The sequence below is a fragment of the Mytilus californianus genome, unplaced genomic scaffold (genome assembly GCF_021869535.1).
Source record: "Mytilus californianus isolate M0D057914Y unplaced genomic scaffold, xbMytCali1.0.p SCAF_4, whole genome shotgun sequence".
NCBI classification, from domain to species: Eukaryota; Metazoa; Mollusca; class Bivalvia; order Mytilida; family Mytilidae; genus Mytilus; species Mytilus californianus.
Genome location: NW_026262690.1, coordinates 55,773,632 through 55,794,623, shown reverse-complemented (window position 1 = coordinate 55,794,623; position 20,992 = coordinate 55,773,632). Strand labels below are relative to the sequence as shown.

The 20,992-nt window shown below is 30.8% G+C and overlaps 1 protein-coding gene across 1 annotated transcript; it reads right to left on the bottom strand.

Annotated features, from left to right (window-relative positions):
* Positions 1-707: 707 nt before the first annotated feature.
* LOC127698483 (uncharacterized) lies at positions 708-17,213 on the bottom strand. Its single transcript, XM_052201972.1, has 11 exons — positions 17,111-17,213; positions 11,528-11,723; positions 10,768-10,920; positions 10,012-10,154; positions 9,314-9,454; positions 8,738-8,886; positions 8,136-8,222; positions 6,274-6,418; positions 5,704-5,810; positions 4,909-5,027; positions 708-4,087 (listed from the first exon to the last, which is right to left on the bottom strand). The coding sequence occupies exons 2-11, from the start codon at positions 11,720-11,722 to the stop codon at positions 4,073-4,075; spliced, it is 1,254 nt and encodes a 417-aa protein (XP_052057932.1). The 5' UTR covers position 11,723; positions 17,111-17,213; the 3' UTR covers positions 708-4,072.
* Positions 17,214-20,992: the final 3,779 nt, after the last annotated feature.

Here is a 20,992-nt window from a genome sequence, read left to right as displayed (position 1 = left end):
ATTTCAATGTTAAGTTTTCTGCTTAAGTTAGTTTGATATGATCTACTTGTGATATATAAATGATATTTTGTATGAAGTTGCATTACTATCAGTTGATATCAGTTTTATGACTATTCCGAGGCCCTGCCCTCCAGGTCATGGTCCAGCCACTTTCAATTGATAAGCAATTTTAAATGTTCAAGTTTTCTGCTTAAGTCGGTTTGATAGGACTACTTGTGATAGATCATTGATATTTTGTATAAAGTTGCATTAGTATCAGTACATATCACTTTGGCAACTTTTTTAAGGCCCCGCCCCCTAGGACATGGTCCAGTGACTTTGCAATTTTCAATAAGTTTTCTGCTCAAGTTAGATTGATAGGAAAAACTCACAATAGATAACAATATATTTTCTATAAAGTTACATTACTGTCGGTACATCTCAGTTTGTCTACCATTTTCAGGCCATGTCCACTAGATCATGGTCATACAACTGAATTAATAAGCAATTTTGCTGTCCATTAGATTGCCTTTTTCTGAATTTTATGCTGACAGGCAAGACATATCTCTGTGTCAAAAGTTTATTTTTTTCTAGGAGTTAAGCCTCTTTGAATTTTTGCCTAAATATACTACTGCAACATTTTGTCATCGCAACTCCTTTGAAACCACATAACAGAATTTTATGAAAAGAAATTAATCCACAGTACATGAAAATGTTAAAACAAATAATTGATTGACAATGTTTTTTAATTTAAAATAATAAATGCATCTATGCAAATATAATATAAAATATATATATATATGTAAAATTCACATGTGTTTATCAAATAAACAGAGTTGGCACACATACACTTATCACAATTTAAAAAGCTTATTAACTAAATATATGTTCTAGCCATTAAGTTTTTAATCAAATCATTTCTTTTATTACCTAGCATGATCACAAGGGAAAAAAACAAGATTTTACATAAATTCACATCAATTTAATTATCAGATATACTGGAAACGCAATTCATTGATAATGGAAAAAACTTGAAAAAAATACAGTTTAAACAGGAGAAAAACTTTTAAGCAACACAAAAAGGAGAAAACAAGCAAGGATACCATGCTATTATGTAAAATACACCAAAATTATTATAAACCTTAAGAATTTGGATGAGGTGTAGTCCCAGTGTAGACTCAAAATAAAAATAAAATCCTCAATAAACATCACAGGAGTAACATTTCTGCAGTAGATTGTTTCATATAAAAAACTAAATTATTTATATGAAACTAATATTAGGGTTGACTCATGGTTGTCCAAAGAATTATGTAATTTAAATGAGCTAAAAGGTAACTGCAGATTATATGAACAAGAATTAAAAAAAGAGATGTCAAATGATTGCAATAGCTCACACTACCCCTTTGAGCCAGGTGAGCTAATGATGAGCCAACTGACATATTACAAAGTAGTCCATGTGTATTATCATGTTTACAATTATCAAAAATAAACCTATATAAACATACAATGTATAATAAAACCTTTAAAATCTTGTAGTCTAAAAATACTGTTATTAATTGTATAACAGTTGTTGTTGATTTCATGTTTACTCAAAACCACAAATATATATAGTCCCAATGAAATAACCTATTTAAAATAACTTTTTTATATTGAATTCTCAAAAAAAAAGAAAAAAATTCAAAACAGGAAACAATTATTTTCAGTAATTGCATGATATAACTTATACATTTTGACCATAAACAGTTATAGTAATATATTACTGAATTGTAATTGATAAAAACAAACAGGAATGTAATTGCCTTTAAGATTTTGACTGCCTTTCATATCCATGATGATTTTAATGCGGCCATACATTTTACATATTTTGCTATCAATATTTTGATCTCTAGTGAGACTTACTAAGGTTATATTCCAAAATCATTAGTTTTTGAAACTGACATTGGTGTCAAAATTTCCAAAATGCCAGAAATTTGGAAGTTTTTGATGAGATGATAATATCAATGGTCAGTGCTGTTAAAGGACATTATAGACTTTTATCATCCTACATACATTTTAAGGTAATGTAATTCCAGGGTTAAAGCTGTTAATCCATCTCTGCCCTATACAAAAAAAGATGACATGATGTAAAAACGTGTAAGATGAAACTGCTATACAGCCTGTAAAATGACTCAAAGCTATATTTTTGCATTATTTAAAGAGGTAATAATACAATTATGACTTTTAAATTCATGTACATGTACACCATGCTACAATGAAATAAAAAAAAAACCACAAATGCTAATTTGATTGCAGAAGAGCAGAGCTATATACATTATGTGCTTAAAACATGGGGGGAAATGTAACTACAAAAAAGTTTCAGGTACATGTATTACTTGTAAGCTGTGTTGTAACTTAACAACAAACATCTAAATACTACATGCTCACTCATTGACTACCAAAATCAATAATGATCACAGTCATCATAAGTCATGTGTGTAATCCTAACATTCAGCTATCTCGTCCAGCACCCAAATCTAAAAATCTTTTGTTTAGGATCTACAAATTTTGTTAAACATCTAAATTTTGATGATACACAATATGTTTATACATGTATTGGTAAAATGAGTAAAAACATCATTTATATTGCTTTATGACTAGAAAAATTTAGAGCTAAAATTTTAAAGTTGAAAAGGCTTTTTTCTTTTAAACGGAATATAATAAAACAATTTGAAATTAAATTCATTTTTTCTATAACCCCACAAACACGAATGTATATGTATTGCAATGAGAATTGTACATAAATGTTTAATAATATTCTGATTCATTGCACTATCACATTCATCCAGATGATACTAAATTAAAAAAACAAAACATTATACATTAGAGTAAAGAGGAACTTTTTTCTTCATGGATGTTGTAGGTGTTTCAAAAACTTATAAAGGGGAGTCAATAGAGTTTCAGGGGAGATAACTGTTTGTATAATATTAAACAACAAATGTCCAGTTGATACTAGTTTAGTTCATTATGACGTTGTAGTAACAGAATTTTATAGCAGGAATGAAAATTCTAAAAATAGAACAAAGTACAAAATAACTTAAAGAATAACTCACAAAAGATAAGTGTCTCCATTCTTAAAAAAACCCCAGAATATAATGATTTCTAATTTGTTGAAATTATAGCCATCATTTGCACTATTGAATTTTGTACACCTGCTCAAGAAAATTCAGCATTGAATTAAAAATTGAAATGAGCAGTTCATTGAATTAAATATTTCAAATATCTTATTCGGTAATACATCAATTTTTAGGTCAAATAGGGCCCTTAGTAACATTTCTGAAGAAAATGGTACTGTTACCTATGTTTTATTTTAAGACTTTTTAGAAAACACATCTCTTCCTAAAAAAATATCTAAAAATCATAAAAATTACCCATGAAACTGTAGAGTCTTCTTTAACTATAAAATTTCTACATGTCAATGATTCTTTATAATATATTTCTTAACTTGGGGTCTTAAGTTCTTAACCCTCTTGTACTCTTTTTTGGCATAAGCATAAATATAAAAATGTATGCATACAATATTTAATCTATTCACAATTTCTTACTAACTCATTTTCATTTGACATAAGGTCATAAATAAAATCTTTGCAAAAACATAATGCTCAAGATAAATAGTATGTACCTTTAAAAAATAACACCTGGAATTGCATACACTGTTATGCCAAGAGTTGGGGTCAACTTTGATTAGACATACATTTTTTGAGTTACATCAACATTAAAATTGGTTAAAAGTATACACATTATCATAAGAAACCAAGGATCAGAAATGTTTTGTGTAGCTTTGAAGTTTTATAAAAGCACGAATGAATGAATAGGTCAGAACTTTAATTGTTAGAGGTCTGTAATTGGCCCCATAAGCCAAAATAACTACGAAAAACTTCATTGGTCTGAAACATTGTCAAAGTTGGGTACTGTTAAAGAATCTTATTTAGTCAGTTTGTACACTAAACACATAGGATGAGCTGATTAGAATCTCATGATTAGATTGGTCCTGATATTGACCTTTGAACTACTGCATATCAAGTTTAGCTCTCATAAAAGCAGGCTTGACAGATTTTCACTTCTTCTTTTTCTGAAAAGTATTTACACAACCTTAAGTTAAAATATATCTAAAAAATAATAAAGACTAAAAAAAGACAATAATACTTTTATTTCTCAAAGAATGTTGTACAAATTTTAGTGTGAATTTTAGTCATAAAAAATTAACTTGCATGTTAATCTAATAATCTCAGATTTTAAAAATCTCTCTTTCTACTTCTCTCACAACCCCATCTGTTGATGACCTGAAGACTAATTTTCCCTTTTTTCAAATAGTATCTTCTTCATGAGAACCAAATGTATATACACTTATGTGGCAGTGATTAAATATATACAATACAGGGCCTTTTATAGCTGACAATGCGGTATGGGTTTTGCTCATTGTTGAAGGCCGTACTGTGACCGATAGTTGTTAACTTCTATGTCATTTGGGTCAATATCCCTTATGCACCTCAATATGAGAAACACAAAAATTGTGCGTAAACAAAAAAACTCTGTGTAGTGATATTGGACATCTTTCAATTTTTAACAAGTGACTGAGCTTAACCATTTGTGCTGATTTGGAGAGCAGAGGACTATAGAGTTAGTAAATGTATGCAAAGAACTCAACCTACCTGAAATGAATTGCGCATCTGTGCCCATTTGGTCTCTGGGGGAGAGTTGTCTCATTGGCAATCATACCACATCTTCTTATTTTCATAAATAGTACAGTACGTAGAGCTGTACAAACAACCTGGTTCTATCTTGGTTTTTTTTATGTACCTGGTACATTGCAATAAGCAAAACATAGCACAAAGCAAGTCTAATACTCTGATTATAAAATGAATTAAAACTTTAAAACTATTTTAATGATACCTTTTTCCCGCCTTTCTTTTTCTTCTTTTTTAATCCTGATCCTAATTTTATAATACTATTGAAGGTATCTGTTTTCATTCTGTGTGTAGTTAATACTTTTACTCCTCCTAGTTTTGTCTCTGTTTAATAATATAAATGACTATCTATTAAATTTATAATAAGCACTGATATTTGCAATGGGGTGTATAAGATGAACTGACTTTTTATATGAATAATATATGTAGGACCTATGCAATATGAAAACTGAATCTCAATTTCTATAAAAAAATTACCGGTAAGTCTTTTTTTAGCCTGAAAAAAATTATAAATTGTCTATAAATTTGTAAAGCTATCCTGAATATTCCTATTAAAGATAACAAAAAAGTGTGCAGAGCTATACCTGAATAAACGTACAAAGGAAGCCAAAAAATAAATAAAAACTAAAACTAGAATAAGGTGTTCTATTAATCACAGATATCCCCGCTCCTGCAGAAAAATTCTAACAGTAAATGCCAAAACAAAAATTCAAATTGAATGTGATCTGTATTTTATGTTTCATATAAATGTGTTAAAATCTAAAAAGCGTTCATCTTTCATTACCAAAGAAACCAAGAACAAATATAAACTTTAATGTTGTACCTATTACACTAGCCCAAACCCTAAAAATAACCAGAACTTAAAACAAACCCTGGCTTAACTCTTTTCCTAAAATGATTTCTAAACCAAAAAGTGCAGTTTCCCCTAAAGTAAATTTTTAAAATGAATGCTGATAAATTAATGATTTTAAGCAAGTTAAAATTTTTTTTTTTAATGGACCTTCTTTTCTGTATTCTAATCCCTCTAGAATCTCTTTTCCTCCTAGATCTCCAATCAAGTTATCATCTAAATCTAACTCTTCAAAGCACTCTGAATGCATGAGTAATCTGAAAGTATATTAAGTGATTTATAATTCTAATTTCTGAAACATGAAGATGGATAATTTAAAAGCCAACAGAAATTTCATGACAATTCAAAAATTGCCCTAACAGTTGAAATTTTTTTTATATGAAAAAGTTCATAGGTTAAAAGATTGTAGAAAATTTTTCTTAAAACTGTGAATAGTTCTTAATGTTCATAACAATTAAAACTTTGGATTATTTCTGTTATAACACATTCATGATTTAAAAGTTATTCCAAGGATAGAGTTCTAGTAAGTTACTATTACTACACAATATAACAGCAAATCATTATTCCTAATATAAAAACTTTTTTTGTGTAAAACTTAAGAAATACAAACTTTAAAAACAGAGTAATTCTTATTTTCTGTTTGAAAGTTACGAACATATAATTTTGTTTTAAAAATCATGTTAAAAGCATTATTCAACAAATAAAGTTAAATATATATACTTTTTCAATTCTCTAATAAATTCCAATGGAGCAAACTCTTTTCCAAATGCAAGTCCATCTATTCCATTGTCATTAATGTGTAACTTGTATATCCAGGGGCCTACAGGGGGTGGAGGTGGTGGCTCTTTCTTTTTCTTCTTTTTGCCTGAAAATTAAACATGAGGTAATACTACTTTGTCATTATTCTTTCAATTTTTTGACAAAGGCATATCAGATTATACAGAAATGTTAAAAATAACCTTGAAAATTCCCCAAAATTCAAACACTCTTTTTTACTGAAAAATATTTTGATGCACCTGATTCAGACCATAAAAAATTATAAATTTAACACTATGTATGATGATCTATCTTTTATTTTTATTCTGAGTACCAAAAAATTCCAAATAATTGGCATTTTGAGAATATTAGAAAAAAATCAAAATTCTGTGGACATGCATACCTTGATTTTATGTACAAACAACCTACAAAATATTAAAGCTGTAGCTCAAAAACTGTAGGAGGAGATAGCAAGACAAACCACAATCTCTGTATGCAGGTAGTACCAAAAATGACTAAGATCAAATACCTTGTATTTTAAGAATAAGTGAAAAAAATCAAAATCATGTGGACTTGCACACTTCCATTATGTGTACCAAAAAGCTACAAAATATAAAAGCTCAAAAACTGTAGGTGGAGATAGCCTGACACACCATGAACTCTTTATGCAGCTAGTACCAAAAAATGACTTAAGTCCAAATACCTGGCATTTTGAGAATATTGGAAAAAAATCAAAATCATGTGGACATTCACACCATTTTCATGTGTAGAAACATCCTACAAAATATTAAAGGTGTAGCTCAAAAACTGTAGGAGATAGCTGGACATATTCTTGACATTTTGTCACAGAGGCATGAAAAGTCTAAAATAAATAATTAATAATGCATGGACTCGATAATATGTATCAGCATTTTGTGTGTATTGTAGTCTAGAAGCCATCTTATTAACCATCTTATCTAGATGACTTTTGATGACTTCCAACAGTCATATAACCTGATATAAAAATAAATATAAATAGATAGCAAGCAAGTTCAATTGGATTTTTCTATGTTTGTTTGATTTCACATTATAGGTTAAAACAAAAGAAGAATGTGTCTTGAGGACACAAATGGCCCCACTCAAGCTTTGCAAGTTTCCAAGTTAAAAAGGGACATAACTTTTTACCAGTAAATGACTCACAACCCAAACTCTGTGTGTTGTGCATGGTTCTTAGCATTGTGTATGAGTTTCATGAAATTTGCATGAGGCAAACTAAAATGAGAGTGTGGAAATGAAAATGGGATGGACAGAAGGACAGACAGTCAAGAGTAACACTTAATGCCACCATTGCTTATAGCGGGGGCATGAAAATATGTAAATCATAGTTTTTACATGTATATCGAATCAGTCAAAAGAAATGGTTTAATCTTGTTTCTCTTTCAATGTTGATATTCTTTTCCTTTTTATAGTTGAACACGCCTAGTACATGTGTAACCTATCTTCAGCTAAGGGGTTGAATTGAATGTCACATGAATACAGATTCACATGTGGTTGAATTATTGACTTGCAAGTCAATAATACATCAGCTATGTTTTTGAGCTTATTTTGACAAATTCAGGGCAAACTGACTGCTTATTACCAAAAATTATTTCAAAATTCCGCTTTCAATAATACTTGAAGCAAAAATATCCTATTTAAAATTTTTGTCTAAATTGTATTTAATGCCATATTAAAATAAGAATCTTTTCTAGTGTGAATAACCTCACTGCCAATATACCTTGTATTTAAATGTCCAATGCAATCTTTTTCATCTGTATTATCACACTAAACAATAACTAATGTATTACCTTTTTTCTTTTTCTTTTTTCCAGATCCTGGAGTGGATTCTTTGTCTGAAGCTGACATCTCACCAGATCTGTATCCCAATTCTTTTTCTGCAAAATTTTTATTATTTTCTGGTTATGTTTTGATTTATTATCAACTTTTCTTCATTGAATTACAAGAGTACTTACAAGTCAGTTTTTAAATGTGCAGCTGCTATAAATATTGACACTTGGCAAAATAACATTTTAAATTATTATTTCAGATAATTTTTTTTAAATTGTGATTGGGATCACATAAAATGTTATAATTACAATGTGAAATTAAGGATTACATTGACACCATTGATTGACAGTAAAAAGTTTATGTGTCAGATACATAGGTAGGGGCACCATCACAAATCCAAAAGTCAGAATAGACAAAGTGTCATTTCAAAACTTTAGACAAGTACTGAATATGTATTAATGTAAAAAAAAAAAAAAATCAAAATTACTGATAATTTTAATTCCCTTGACACCAAATCTTTACATACAAATATTTTTTAGATAAGTTATTCATGGGGTAATGCTAATGTATCAAGAATTTGTTTTCTAACTTGGGCAAATCTGAATACAATGTATTTTCTAACCTTTAGCAGCCTTTTCAGCCTCTTCTTCCTCTTTCCTTTTTATCTCCTCTGCTCTCCTGATAGCCTCATATTCTGCTTGTTCTGTACATAATTTAATTATTTTCATAGCTCCGTCACTTTCAAGATTGTTTCCGTTCAAATACAATTCACTACAATTTTTTTAAAAGAAAATGTAAACCCTAAGGAACAGTTAAGTACAATCAAATTCAATTTTCTTTATTTATAGTCATTCATTAAATACTGCATAGGAAATATTCCAGCATTTTCTTGCACAGTTTTCATACATGCAGTTTCTAAGAACTACTAAAATCTAATCACAACATGTAAATAAGTATTCATTGTCAATTTGTCACATAGTCATATAATGAAGATATTCTTCTATAAGTTAAAGTGATGGACAATAAGCACTGAAAACCTGTGACTTTCAGAAGAATGCATGCAGAAAATGTTTCCAAAATGTTCAGTTTGTTTAATTTAGTTTCTGGTATAAAGAATTTAAATTTTATCTTAAACTATTTTCTTTTTCTACGTTTTTGTTATGTGTATACTTTTGTTATAACTAATCAAAGAACCTACCGTACAGCTGTTTTAGATACAAGATCTCCAATATATTCCCCCGACTTAGGAGTAAGATCACAATAACACATACTCAATGAAAGCAATGTGATATTCTGTTCTAATCCTTTACAGAAATCCCTACAACCTTCATCACCAAATCTGCAAGAAAAGAAAAATATCCTTAGATCCAATTTCATTAATGTGTTCAGTATTTTTTTATCTATTCTGTGTATATTTCGTTTTTTTGCGTTTTGCATTTTATAAATTTTCTGTTTTGGAGTGTTGTTGTACATTTGCAGGTTACAGAAGTATCAAAATTTTTAAAACTTGGCAGCAGTGAACATTTACAGACATATACTCATTATCACAAATAAAAAGATTTATCCAAGTTTACTTTAGATCCAGCTTTGAAAAGCCAGGTTATATTTTTCTGATACTTGTTAAAAATGTGAAAATAAATGATACTATGCATAGACAATGGTTCTTTCTAAGTATAATACATATGTATATATGTATTCTGATCTTTCTGTAATTTTCAATAAAACATAATTGTTTCTGAACTAACCTTCATCTTTTTTTCTCTGAGGGAATAATTTTTGAAAGTCATGTTGTTTGTCAAACGAAAAACATCAACACTTATCAAACATTTAAGGTAAAAACTAAATCATTTTATTTTCATTATAACCTATGGATTTATTCCTATGAATTAAACTTACTCATTATAATCTAGAACAACATGTGTTAGTGTCGGACATATATTGAATGATCGAGAAAGTCTCTTAGCTGCATATGGTTCTAACAAACAGTCGGATAATTCTATAACTCTCATGGGATAGCACTGTCTCTCAATTAGTAAGGCCTAAAACAAGACAAAATTAAACAAAATATGCTTATAAAGCCTAATTTAAATATAAGACTGTAAAAAAATATGTTTTGATTGTTGTCTATGCTTAAATTCACAATTGTTAGTTATAAACAGAATGAGAAAAAGAGGCAGGAACCAATTTCATTTTGTTCAGAATTTTTTTATCCATTCTGACTGTGTATAAATTTCATTTTAGCTTTTTGCATTTTATAATAGATCTGTTTTTGTATTGAGTATTAAATAATTATAATAACATTTGAATACTAAAAAAGAAATTACAAAATAAATAAAACTTTTCCTATCAACTTTCAACTAAAATTAGACAAACATTACAGATAACAATATCAATATAATGCTAGCCTTAGGTTGTAAGATTCCCTACTTTGAATGGGATCTTAAGGACTGTTACATGTAAAGGAATAAGCATTGAATCATGAACAAATGTGTCTTTTTTTCTTTTTAGTGTGTGCAAATTTTACCATATTTTATATATCATGTTTTTTTTTTACCCAGTATTTTATGTGTTTAACGACCATTACTACCCACGAGGCTCTCACACACAATAAAATAAATAAACAATTTGAAATGTTCAAGGTTTTTCTCTTACCAGAGTCGCAGCATTTTCAATGGACATAGGATATTCCCATATATGCAAATCTCTTATATAAATGTATCTATCCTGTCTAATGGCAGCTAGTACAGGTTCTATCAATACTGGTAAATCACCTTCATTTTCTGGTATTCCTGCTTCAAAGATGAACTAAAACAAAATCAATAGAGTATTGTCATTTGGAATATTGCTGAAGTTTGATTTACACTTAGTTTCATAAATTTTAAATAAATTCACTATCAATTGCAACACAATTTTTTTAAGGCAACAAAACTTTAAGTATAAAAAGAAATTAACCTCTTGGTTGTATATATTGACAGATCGTGTCTGGAGGTATTACAAAAAAGTTATTTCAAAGCAAATTGTATCAATAAAACATTATCTGGATATAAGAAGTGCCCATTACCAATGGAATATTTCCTATGAAGACTATGTTTTAAATTTGACATTTTTGAAAGAATCCAAAGCCCTGAGCATCTTGTAGATGTCTTAGCTGTATAGAATTCTGAAATCATGCACTCAGCAGAAATTTTCAACATCTTACTTTTATTATCTAAAGAAATTCTTTCCTAAACTTTTTAAATGAATATGCATGCATAAGGTTGAGAAAATAATAATTTCTTTCAACCTAAAATCTACCACTACAATGACTAACACCTCAAATATTAATAATATTGAAAGTGTTAGTTTAAGTAGCTGTTGTCACCAGCATTGATTATCTTTATGATTTGATTAGAAGCTAGATACTGTTTTGTACCTTTTCTAAAACTGTTGTGTTTTCTTGACATGCCTTGAGGGCCTTTTTGATTCCAGAGCACATCTGGGAATCAGTGAGAGCACAATTTCTTTCATAACATTTATAAAGTCTCTGTATAATATCTTCTGCTCCAGCTACTGTCTTTTTCTTCTTTTTCCCTCCTTTCTTCTTTCCTTTTTTACCTTTCTTTGGCATCCTTAAAAACAATATCAAAATTGTTTAAGAAATACTGATATACATGTACATGTAAATTTACTGCTTAATATAGTTTGTATTTTTCTCAAACAGAAAGAAATCAATTTTGTACAGATTTTATACTAAAAAGGGGGAGCATCTTCTATGTTAGGAAAGCAACAATTTCGTTTATGCTCTGGAAACATCAAAAAGAGTATCTAACATCACTTAAAAAACTAGAGGTACTGCCAGTAACGCCTACAAAGTGATACCATTATCCTACACTCCTTGCAATCAGGAACAAGAATGTGTCCATAGTACATGGATGCCCCACTCGCACTATCATTTTCTATGTCCATGGACTTTCAAATTGGGGTCAAAACTCTTAATTTGGCATTAAAATTAGAAAGATCATATCATAGGGAACATGTGTACTAAGTTTCAAGTTGATTGGACTTCCACTTCATCAAAAACTACCTTGACCAAAAACTTTAACCTAAAGCGGGACAGACGGACGGACGAACGGACGCACAGACCGAAAAACATAATGCCCCTAGGGGGCATAAAAATATATATAGATATACTGTTCCTAGTTGCAATGTCCATGATTTTCAAAGGAAACAAAATAGTTCATCCAAAAAAAAAATTAGAAGGTGCACAACTTTAGAAGGTTTACATTCTGGGAAAGTTTCAATAAATTCTATTAAGCGATTTAGGAGTTGCAGATTCAAAATGGGAATCCCCTCAGATAAAACAATGGCAAAGTCCATGATCTGCTCTAGGAAACAGATAATTCAGATCACAAACAAAATACATGTAGGAGGTGCAAAACAGTATCATATGATTAAGTTTCTATAAAATTTTAAATAAAATTCAAATAAAAAAAAAATAGGAGTTACTCAATGTATTATAGGGTGAAGATTCACAAAAATTTTCAATCAATTATAATAAAGGGTCTAAAAAGGATTGTGAATACAAAATAGACCTTATCACTATTTGTGGAGCTGTATTTTGAATGTGTGTGTTTTGCAAGCAGTTTGTCAAAACTATTTATTCAAAATGAAAATAAAAAGTCTCTGCTTTCTAAATTATTATTATTTCTCCAGACTTTCATGAAAACATAGAATATTACAATCAATCTCAATTTAGCAAGTTACAACAACTAATTAATCAAATAATCTGCGTCAAATTTAAGATAAACGCTGAAATAGTTATAAATATCAATAGAATATCAATAGGTTGCCAAATATAAATAGTTTTGAATAATATTGACCCAGACTCCAGAAAATATCAGTCACGGAGTTCACCGTTTTATGACAAAATATTTACTGGAACTCTGTAAATAAAATACACATACATACTTAAACAAGCTTTCGCTAAAAAAATATTTGATCAAAATGAATCCCCAATTTAGCTTTGCTATCAGAAAAACATCCAATCAGCTGAAAAGTCAAATTTTGCTTACGAGTTTGTTTTCCAAAGTTACGGATTATGTCAAACCATGCCCTTTTTCCCGTAAAACCAATAAACTCACGGAATTTATATCAATAGGAAACTGAAAGTAACTAAAATACTACACAGACTAATGTAAGTCAATTCAGATAATTTATCATACAATATTTACAATATTCAATCAACAATGAACACACATTAAATGGGTTATTCGTGAAATATTCCTAGTTTGAAATATTAACCATTCAAGAAAGGATAACTCATACATGCAGGCCCGTAATAAACTTTGGTGAATTTATTAAAAGTATGCATTTCTAATTAATTAACATTCTCAGACTTGAGCAATTATAAATAAAATGCTCCGCAGGGCGCAGCTTGATACGACCGCAGAGGTCGAACCCTGAACAGTTGGGGCAAGTATGGACACAACATTCAAGCTTGATACAGCTCTGAATTTGGATTGTGATTAAATATTTGACACAGCATAGGTTTCTGACACAGAATGAATGTGGTCTAGGACTTAAAAATTTTAAATTGGACATTCAACTATTATGGTCCAATATCCAAAATCTAAATACATGGTTAGATTCAGCATATCAAAGAACCCCATATATTCAATTTTTGTTGAAATCAAACAAAGTTTAATTTTGGACCCCGATTTGGACCAACTTGAAAACTGGGCCCATAATCAAAAATCTAAATACATGTTTAGATTCAGCATATCAAAGAACCCTAAGAATTCAATTTTTGTTAAAATCAAACTAAGTTTAATTTTGGACCCTTTGGAAATCAATGTGGACCAATTTAAAAACGGGGCCCAAAATCTAAAAACTTAATACACGGTTAGAATCAGCATATTAAAGAACCCCAAGAATTCAAGAATAAAACCCCATTGAAATTGGTCAAGAAATAAGCAATTTATACGAAGTATCTTCTTTTGCACAATACTGTGCAATTGAATATTTTTTGCTATTGCGCAATACTGTACAATTGACAATTTCTTGCTATTGCGCAATATTGTGCTATTGGATATTTCTTGCTATTGCACAATACTGTGCAATTGAAGATTTCTTGCTATTGCGCAATACTGTGCTATTGGATATTTCTTGCTATTGCACAATACTGTGCAATTGAAGATTTCTTGCTATTGCACATTACTGTGCAATAGAAGATTTCTTGCTATTGTGCAATACTGTGCAATTGAAAATTTCTTGCTATTGCACAATACTTATTTTATAATAATTTACACATCCTGTTTGGTGTGTATCTCCTACCAAATCATTATTATTTGCTTTTAAATATAAAACAGAAATAACCAACTTAAAATGGAAAATTTTAAAAGAAAAAAAAAGGAAAAAAAGAAAAAAAAAAAAAAAAAAAAAAATCCCCCCCCCCCCCAATTTTTTTTAACCCCCTTATGATTCGTCACCCCCAAACTCAATACCAGCCTTCCCTTTGTGGTATGGTACCTTCCAGTACAATTTCAGAGAGATCCATACACTTGAACACAAGTTATTGTTTGGAAACTAGAAAAATGCTTATTTTTGGCCCCTTTTTGGCACCTTATTCCTAAACGTTTTGGGCAATTACCCCCAAACTCAATTCCAGCTTTCCCTTTGTGATATGGAACCTTGTAGTACAATTTCAGAAAGATCCATACACTAACACACAAGTTATTATCTTGAAACTAGAAAAATGCTTGTTTTTTGCCCCTTTTTGGGCCCCTAATTCCTAATATTTTGAGGCAATTACCCCCAAAATCAATCCCAGCATTCCCTGTGTGATATGGAACCTTGTGGTACAATTTCAGAGAGATCCATACACTTGAACACAAGTTATTGTCTGGAAACTAGAAAAATGCTTATTTTTGGCCCCTTTTTGGCCCCTTATTCCTAAACGTTTTGGGCAATTACCCCCAAACTCAATTCCAGCTTTCCCTTTGTGATATGGAACCTTGTAGTACAATTTCAGAAAGATCCATACACTTACACACAAGTTATTGTCATGAAACTAAAAAAATGCTTGTTTTTTACCCCTTTTTTGGCCCCTAATTCCTAATATTTTGAGGCAATTACCCCCAAAATTAATCCCAGCATTCCCTGTGTGATATGGAACCTTGTGGTACAATGTCAGAGAGATCCATACACTAACACACAAGTTATGTCTCGAAGTTACAAAAATGCTTATTTTTGGCCCCTTTTTGGCCCCTAATTCCTTAACTGTTGGTACCATAACCCCCAAAATCAATCCCAATCTTCCTTTTGTGGTATTGAACCTTATGGTAAAATTTCATAGAGATCCATTCACTTAAACTAAAGTTAGAGTGCGAAAACCAATGTGTCTTCGGACGACGCCGACGACGCCAACGTCATACCAATATACGACTGCAAAAATTTTTTGCGGTCGTATAAAAACTAATAAAGTCCAACGTGATCACTTCAATACTATAGTTTTAAATTGACTAAACAACGCTTTATCTAAATACCGTACAACTATCATGTACCAAAATACGTTCACAACAGCTGCGACACTTTTTCCGATAATTTGAGACACTTGAACTATTGACGTTTCATATATCCTTTGCTGCATCAGACATTTTCTCTTGCGACGTCAAAATTCAATTTGAACTTTTGTGATGTCTAGTAATGCAGGAACATATATATTGACAGGACTTAACACTTCCTAATTATAGCCGATTTTATCGTCATAGTTATGAATTACACAATATGGAAACGGACATGTGTAAAATACTTACTCGCTATTATCTTAATAATTTCTGATAGTATCAATTAAATGTCATTTAAACTAAGTAATAAGTGATGCCAGTGTATCGAACTTGTAATAAAATATGTCACTTCAATTTTGTCATAATAGCATTCATGTAATCACAGAAGGGAACTGTACAGAATGCAAAAGGGGTAATAGAAAAATGGCAATGATGGCATTCCCAGTAACCACAAATTTCACAAACCATTATAAAACACTTCACATCAACTAAATCTCACTTATATTGGTAATTTTATATTGACAAAATATATCTACTTGACGATAAAACTTGTATTTGTTGACATTTGGAATTATGTGGTAAATTTATTGAGTAGTTCTGATGATTTTTCAGTCAGAAGGTTCGAAAAACCATAAATCTCGTGAAGTCTCCTAAAATTTGGGATTTTATCATTTTTTTACTGAAAAGCCTACCAGATTCATTTCCCGTTAGATATACTGTTCCCAGAGTAATGGTGCACAAATAGCGATACGGTGAAGTTGCATTTTTTTTTATGCATTCAAAATAATTATCAATAAATTCATGGCAATACACCTTATCGCTATTTGTCCGCCATTACTGGACATCACAAAAGTGGAATGGAAAAGTGATTGTTGCATGACGTTGTATGACGTCAAAAGTTCAAGCAGGACAGCTTTCGAAATAGCGATAAGGTGTATATAAATATTTCACACCATGTGTCAAGAAATTATGCTATTCCATGATGCATCATTCTAACATCCAATAATTTAATACATGTCTAACAAATTTCATGTTTAGGGTCATTCAGAGACAATTCAGCTTAATACCAAAAGTGTGAATACAAAAAAGAAGATGTGGTATGATTGCCAATGAGACAACTCTTCACAAGAGACCAAATGACACAGAATACCTCTAATACTGCCCTTTGCCTTTGTTCCCAACCCATAAAGATCTACTAAACTAGCCTTAACCATACTGTAAAACCTTACCATGTCAAAGAAAAATTCTAACCCATAAGTACAAGGAATTATAAAGAAAAAGAGGATCAAATGTAGGTCAATCAAAATAGTCTTTTTTGTCAGGTCAACCCTTGATGATAGACAAAATTCTAAAGCAAGGTTTACAATAAAGCCTTTGTGTTTGTTTTGTGAAACAACAATATAATGCAGATTTTTTCATGTGTTTATGCTATAAATAGATTTTAAATTTACTTGTGTTATCGTTATTTTTTTCTGCCAAATTCTTTCTTTTTGTTGTGGTGTTGTCAACACACTTTAGCGATTCCAACATTGAAGACTTTGTAGGTGGAGATAACTCTTGCAACCTCACCGCTTTATATAACAAGTTCATGTGATCATATGTATAGACCTGAGGTATAGACTAATTAGATACTATGGACAATGCTATTTACAAATCATTTTTATAATCATAAATGTATACATAGATGTTATAACCATTTCCATAAATCATTTCTTTACTAAATAAAATTGAGAATGGAAATGGGGAATATGTCAAAGAGACAACAACCCGACCAAAGAGCAGACAACAACCCGACCAAAGAGCAGACAACAACCCGACCAAAGAGCAGACAACAACCGAAGGCCACCAATGGGTCTTCAACGAAGCTTCGCTTTTTTATTGATTTTAAGGCAGTACGGGATATAAAACTTGCTAGAATCTGTTCATATTTTTGCCATTCTTAGATAACAAAATGTAATTTAATTTATCCTATTTGAGCTATATTTTCAAATATAATAAAAAAAAATATACATATCACAGAGTCTGTTTTTTCGTGCTTCATGTCGTGAAAAATTGACAAATTTTGTAAGGATTAAATACGGGAATTGTGAATAGAAAGGAAACTAAATGACAGAAAATCATAGTAAACGTGACATGAAATAATTAGGGTCGCCGCATTTTTTCTAGCTATACATTGTACATAATGCATGTTATACAAATAGACATATTTACTCACATTCTTTTAGAATACAATGACAAAAAAGAAATACTGAATATGAGAGAAAAAATGACAAAAGTATAAGGAATAGAGAAAAATGGGGTTTAAAAGTATAAAGAATAACTGTGGAACATAAAATAATTAGGTAAATTTACGTACAATACTGATTACAGATATGATGTACAAAATAAAGAAAGCATATATGGGTACAGATAAATTTTGACAGTAAAATCGTTTCCCGTTGAGAAATTTACAGAATAAGCGTTATTTTTAAAGATAAAGAGAACAATCCCTAAACAATTGGAGAATACAGAAATTAAGAAAAATAGACCACCGATGCTTGTTGTTGATAATTTACGATAAATAAGAATAATACAAGACATGTGAAGTTGAACATTTATTTTCGGAATGCAGATATAAAACTACAGATTTGAGGTTTCTCATGTAAGTCAACTTTGGAAGCTATTACAGAGATAGAATATTGTGATGTTCGGTGACAGCTTTCATTCAGACCAGTCGTTGTTGAAGATGGTTTGTCTTTTTTTTAACTAATTGGTTGGTTCAAATTTTTGGTTTCAAATTTCTTGGAAAAAAAAGAAATGAGTTTTAGCAATGAAATTAAAAATTGTGTGTATTAAAGATTAGTTAAGAAAAACCAGAACATCCAGTAGAAACATGTCCTGTATGTTGTTGAACAAATAGCCATGCCCATTTGGTTTGTCCCAAAAAAATCTATTCCTGCCTGGGATTATTATACTAACTGTTAGTATATTAGTTCAAGCTCCAAAAGATGAATGGCCCAAGACCAATGCAGTAGTTAGACTATTCAAGTTGTTACAGGATCTACATCCTTCACATAGAATATGAAAGTCGTGTTGTCACGCAATGTTGTGTGGAAAGTGCAGATGTTGCCTATTACTATCTATTCAGGTTTCCTGTAAAATTCACTGTGAGTTGAACGTTACGGTGAGAAAAATGATGCTGTTATTACATGTAGCAACTTCCATCTGTATTTCTGTACTACTGTCGGGAAGACATGTTTCTGGACACAACTGTCGCTATGCTTATGTATGTGATTGGGGATTGACATCGGACCACACTGAGATAATCGAATTAAAAAAGGAAATTGAAGGTAAATTCGTGTTTTTATCAATTGTCGATTTTTTTCTTCAAACTATTGCGATTTCAACAGGGAACGGAACTTTGAATAAATCCCCCTTTTTTGAAATTTAGAACTTATTGTTAAATGAATTTACTGAACGAATTTATTGTGTTAAATTGAAGCAAACGAGATTTTCTCAAACTTCTTGAAGATACTAAATTTATTTCAAATTTCTATCAATCGGTTATTTATCCGGTTTACATGCTTTTTTAGTATAATTGTTGATTTCTCTACTTAAAAAGAGAACATTGAACAAAGAGTAAAGAGCAGTGACATATTCCTTTGTATTTTCATTAGAAACACTATAAATTATTCAGAACTTGACATATGGTAATGACCGTGACTAGTCTTGTCTATGGCTGTGATCGTATTTCTCCCCACTAGTAGTAAGTTGTGTATTTCCCCCTTAAGATTTATTTTAAAATTCTAAAGACGAACAATGAAAAAGAAATAGTTCTACAAAGCATTATTTAGAAAACCAATGAGTGAGGAAAGCTTTCTGTCAAAAGGTCACCGACGAGTTGCGTTTACAGCTATAGTGTGCATTGTGTGATACAATAGTAAAAAATATGCAAAAGTCCCATAACTCCCACAAGAATTGTCTAGGTGAAATGACAGTATAGTATGTATGGTCAACTCCGTGATGAAAAAAATACAACCAAGTATCGAAGTTTTCTGGCAAACGGTGTCATCATCAATGACATACATAAAAAAGAGGATAAATATGATGCATTACTAGCATTGTAGTGCTCTATGATAGGGGATCTAAGGTTTCATTGGACCTTTTCCAATTTACATGCAGAACGCATGTTTAACTCAAATCTACGATTTTAACTTGTACTGATATCTTTAAAGGTTAATCCATTTATTCAATGTGTTAAAATCTGTTTCACCTCATTTACATTTTTTATTAATTAAATATTAGCACACATTTTTTTTTATTATTCTTTCATTTTAGTTTTTATTTGGAAAGTTGCGAATATTTTCCACTACGGAGCAAATGATATAAATTTTAAAACATTTTACAGCACTAAAAGAGAAGTCAAAACCAGTGGCGTTCTATGCTTACCGAAGTGGCAATCTGGGCACTGGCTCAAACTTGAGACACAGAATCGTGGTTTATGATCGTGTGGATTTAAATATAGGGAACGCATACAACAAAAATAATGGCAAATTCACGGCTCCATCAGACGGTCTTTATCTCTTCCATGTCTCGACTGGAGTATACTTCAAATCATATGCAGTCATGCAACTGGTGCTTAACGGCGTGGTTAAAGACATTGGATTTCCCGATTCAGCTACAACTGGTCAAGCTTTGTTGAGGAGTCATTCTACTACAGCAACACCTTTGTTGCTAAGCAGAGGCGATGTTGTGTATGCCCGAATTGGAGTAATTAATGGAGGAAACTACATAGAAAGTAACCAGTACATCCGAACTAGCTTCTCTGGAACAAAACTATAATAAACATAAGTATATAGAAAATGAATAAATAAATATACTAACAGTTGACAATCTTTATTTCGTTACATCAATGCATATCATATACAGTAATTGATCTCTGGCACACCACTTCATACGTTTTAAAATTATAAGGTTTTTCTTTGCATTTTTTCTGATTTTAATGTTCTTCTAAAAAAGATAAATATTAAGGATAAGTTCCTCATCAATCGTGGTAGATTTTCCATCTTTACTTGCCAAGGATTACGGTCTGATCACCATACTCTTTGGGACCGAACCGAAACACTTAGCCAACACAGGTGTTGCTTTTCATGCTACCATTCTTACCAAGGATTTTAAAGATAACAACTATCCACCTGAAACCAAAATTGATTTAATAGAATATTTGATTACCTGGGGTATGACCCATTTCATAGCCACACTCCCATTTTCCTTTCCATCACAGATTGACCTACCTTCGAACTTAAACTAAACGACAGGTGCCCAATAATGGACTGCTGCTCCTTCTGCAGGAC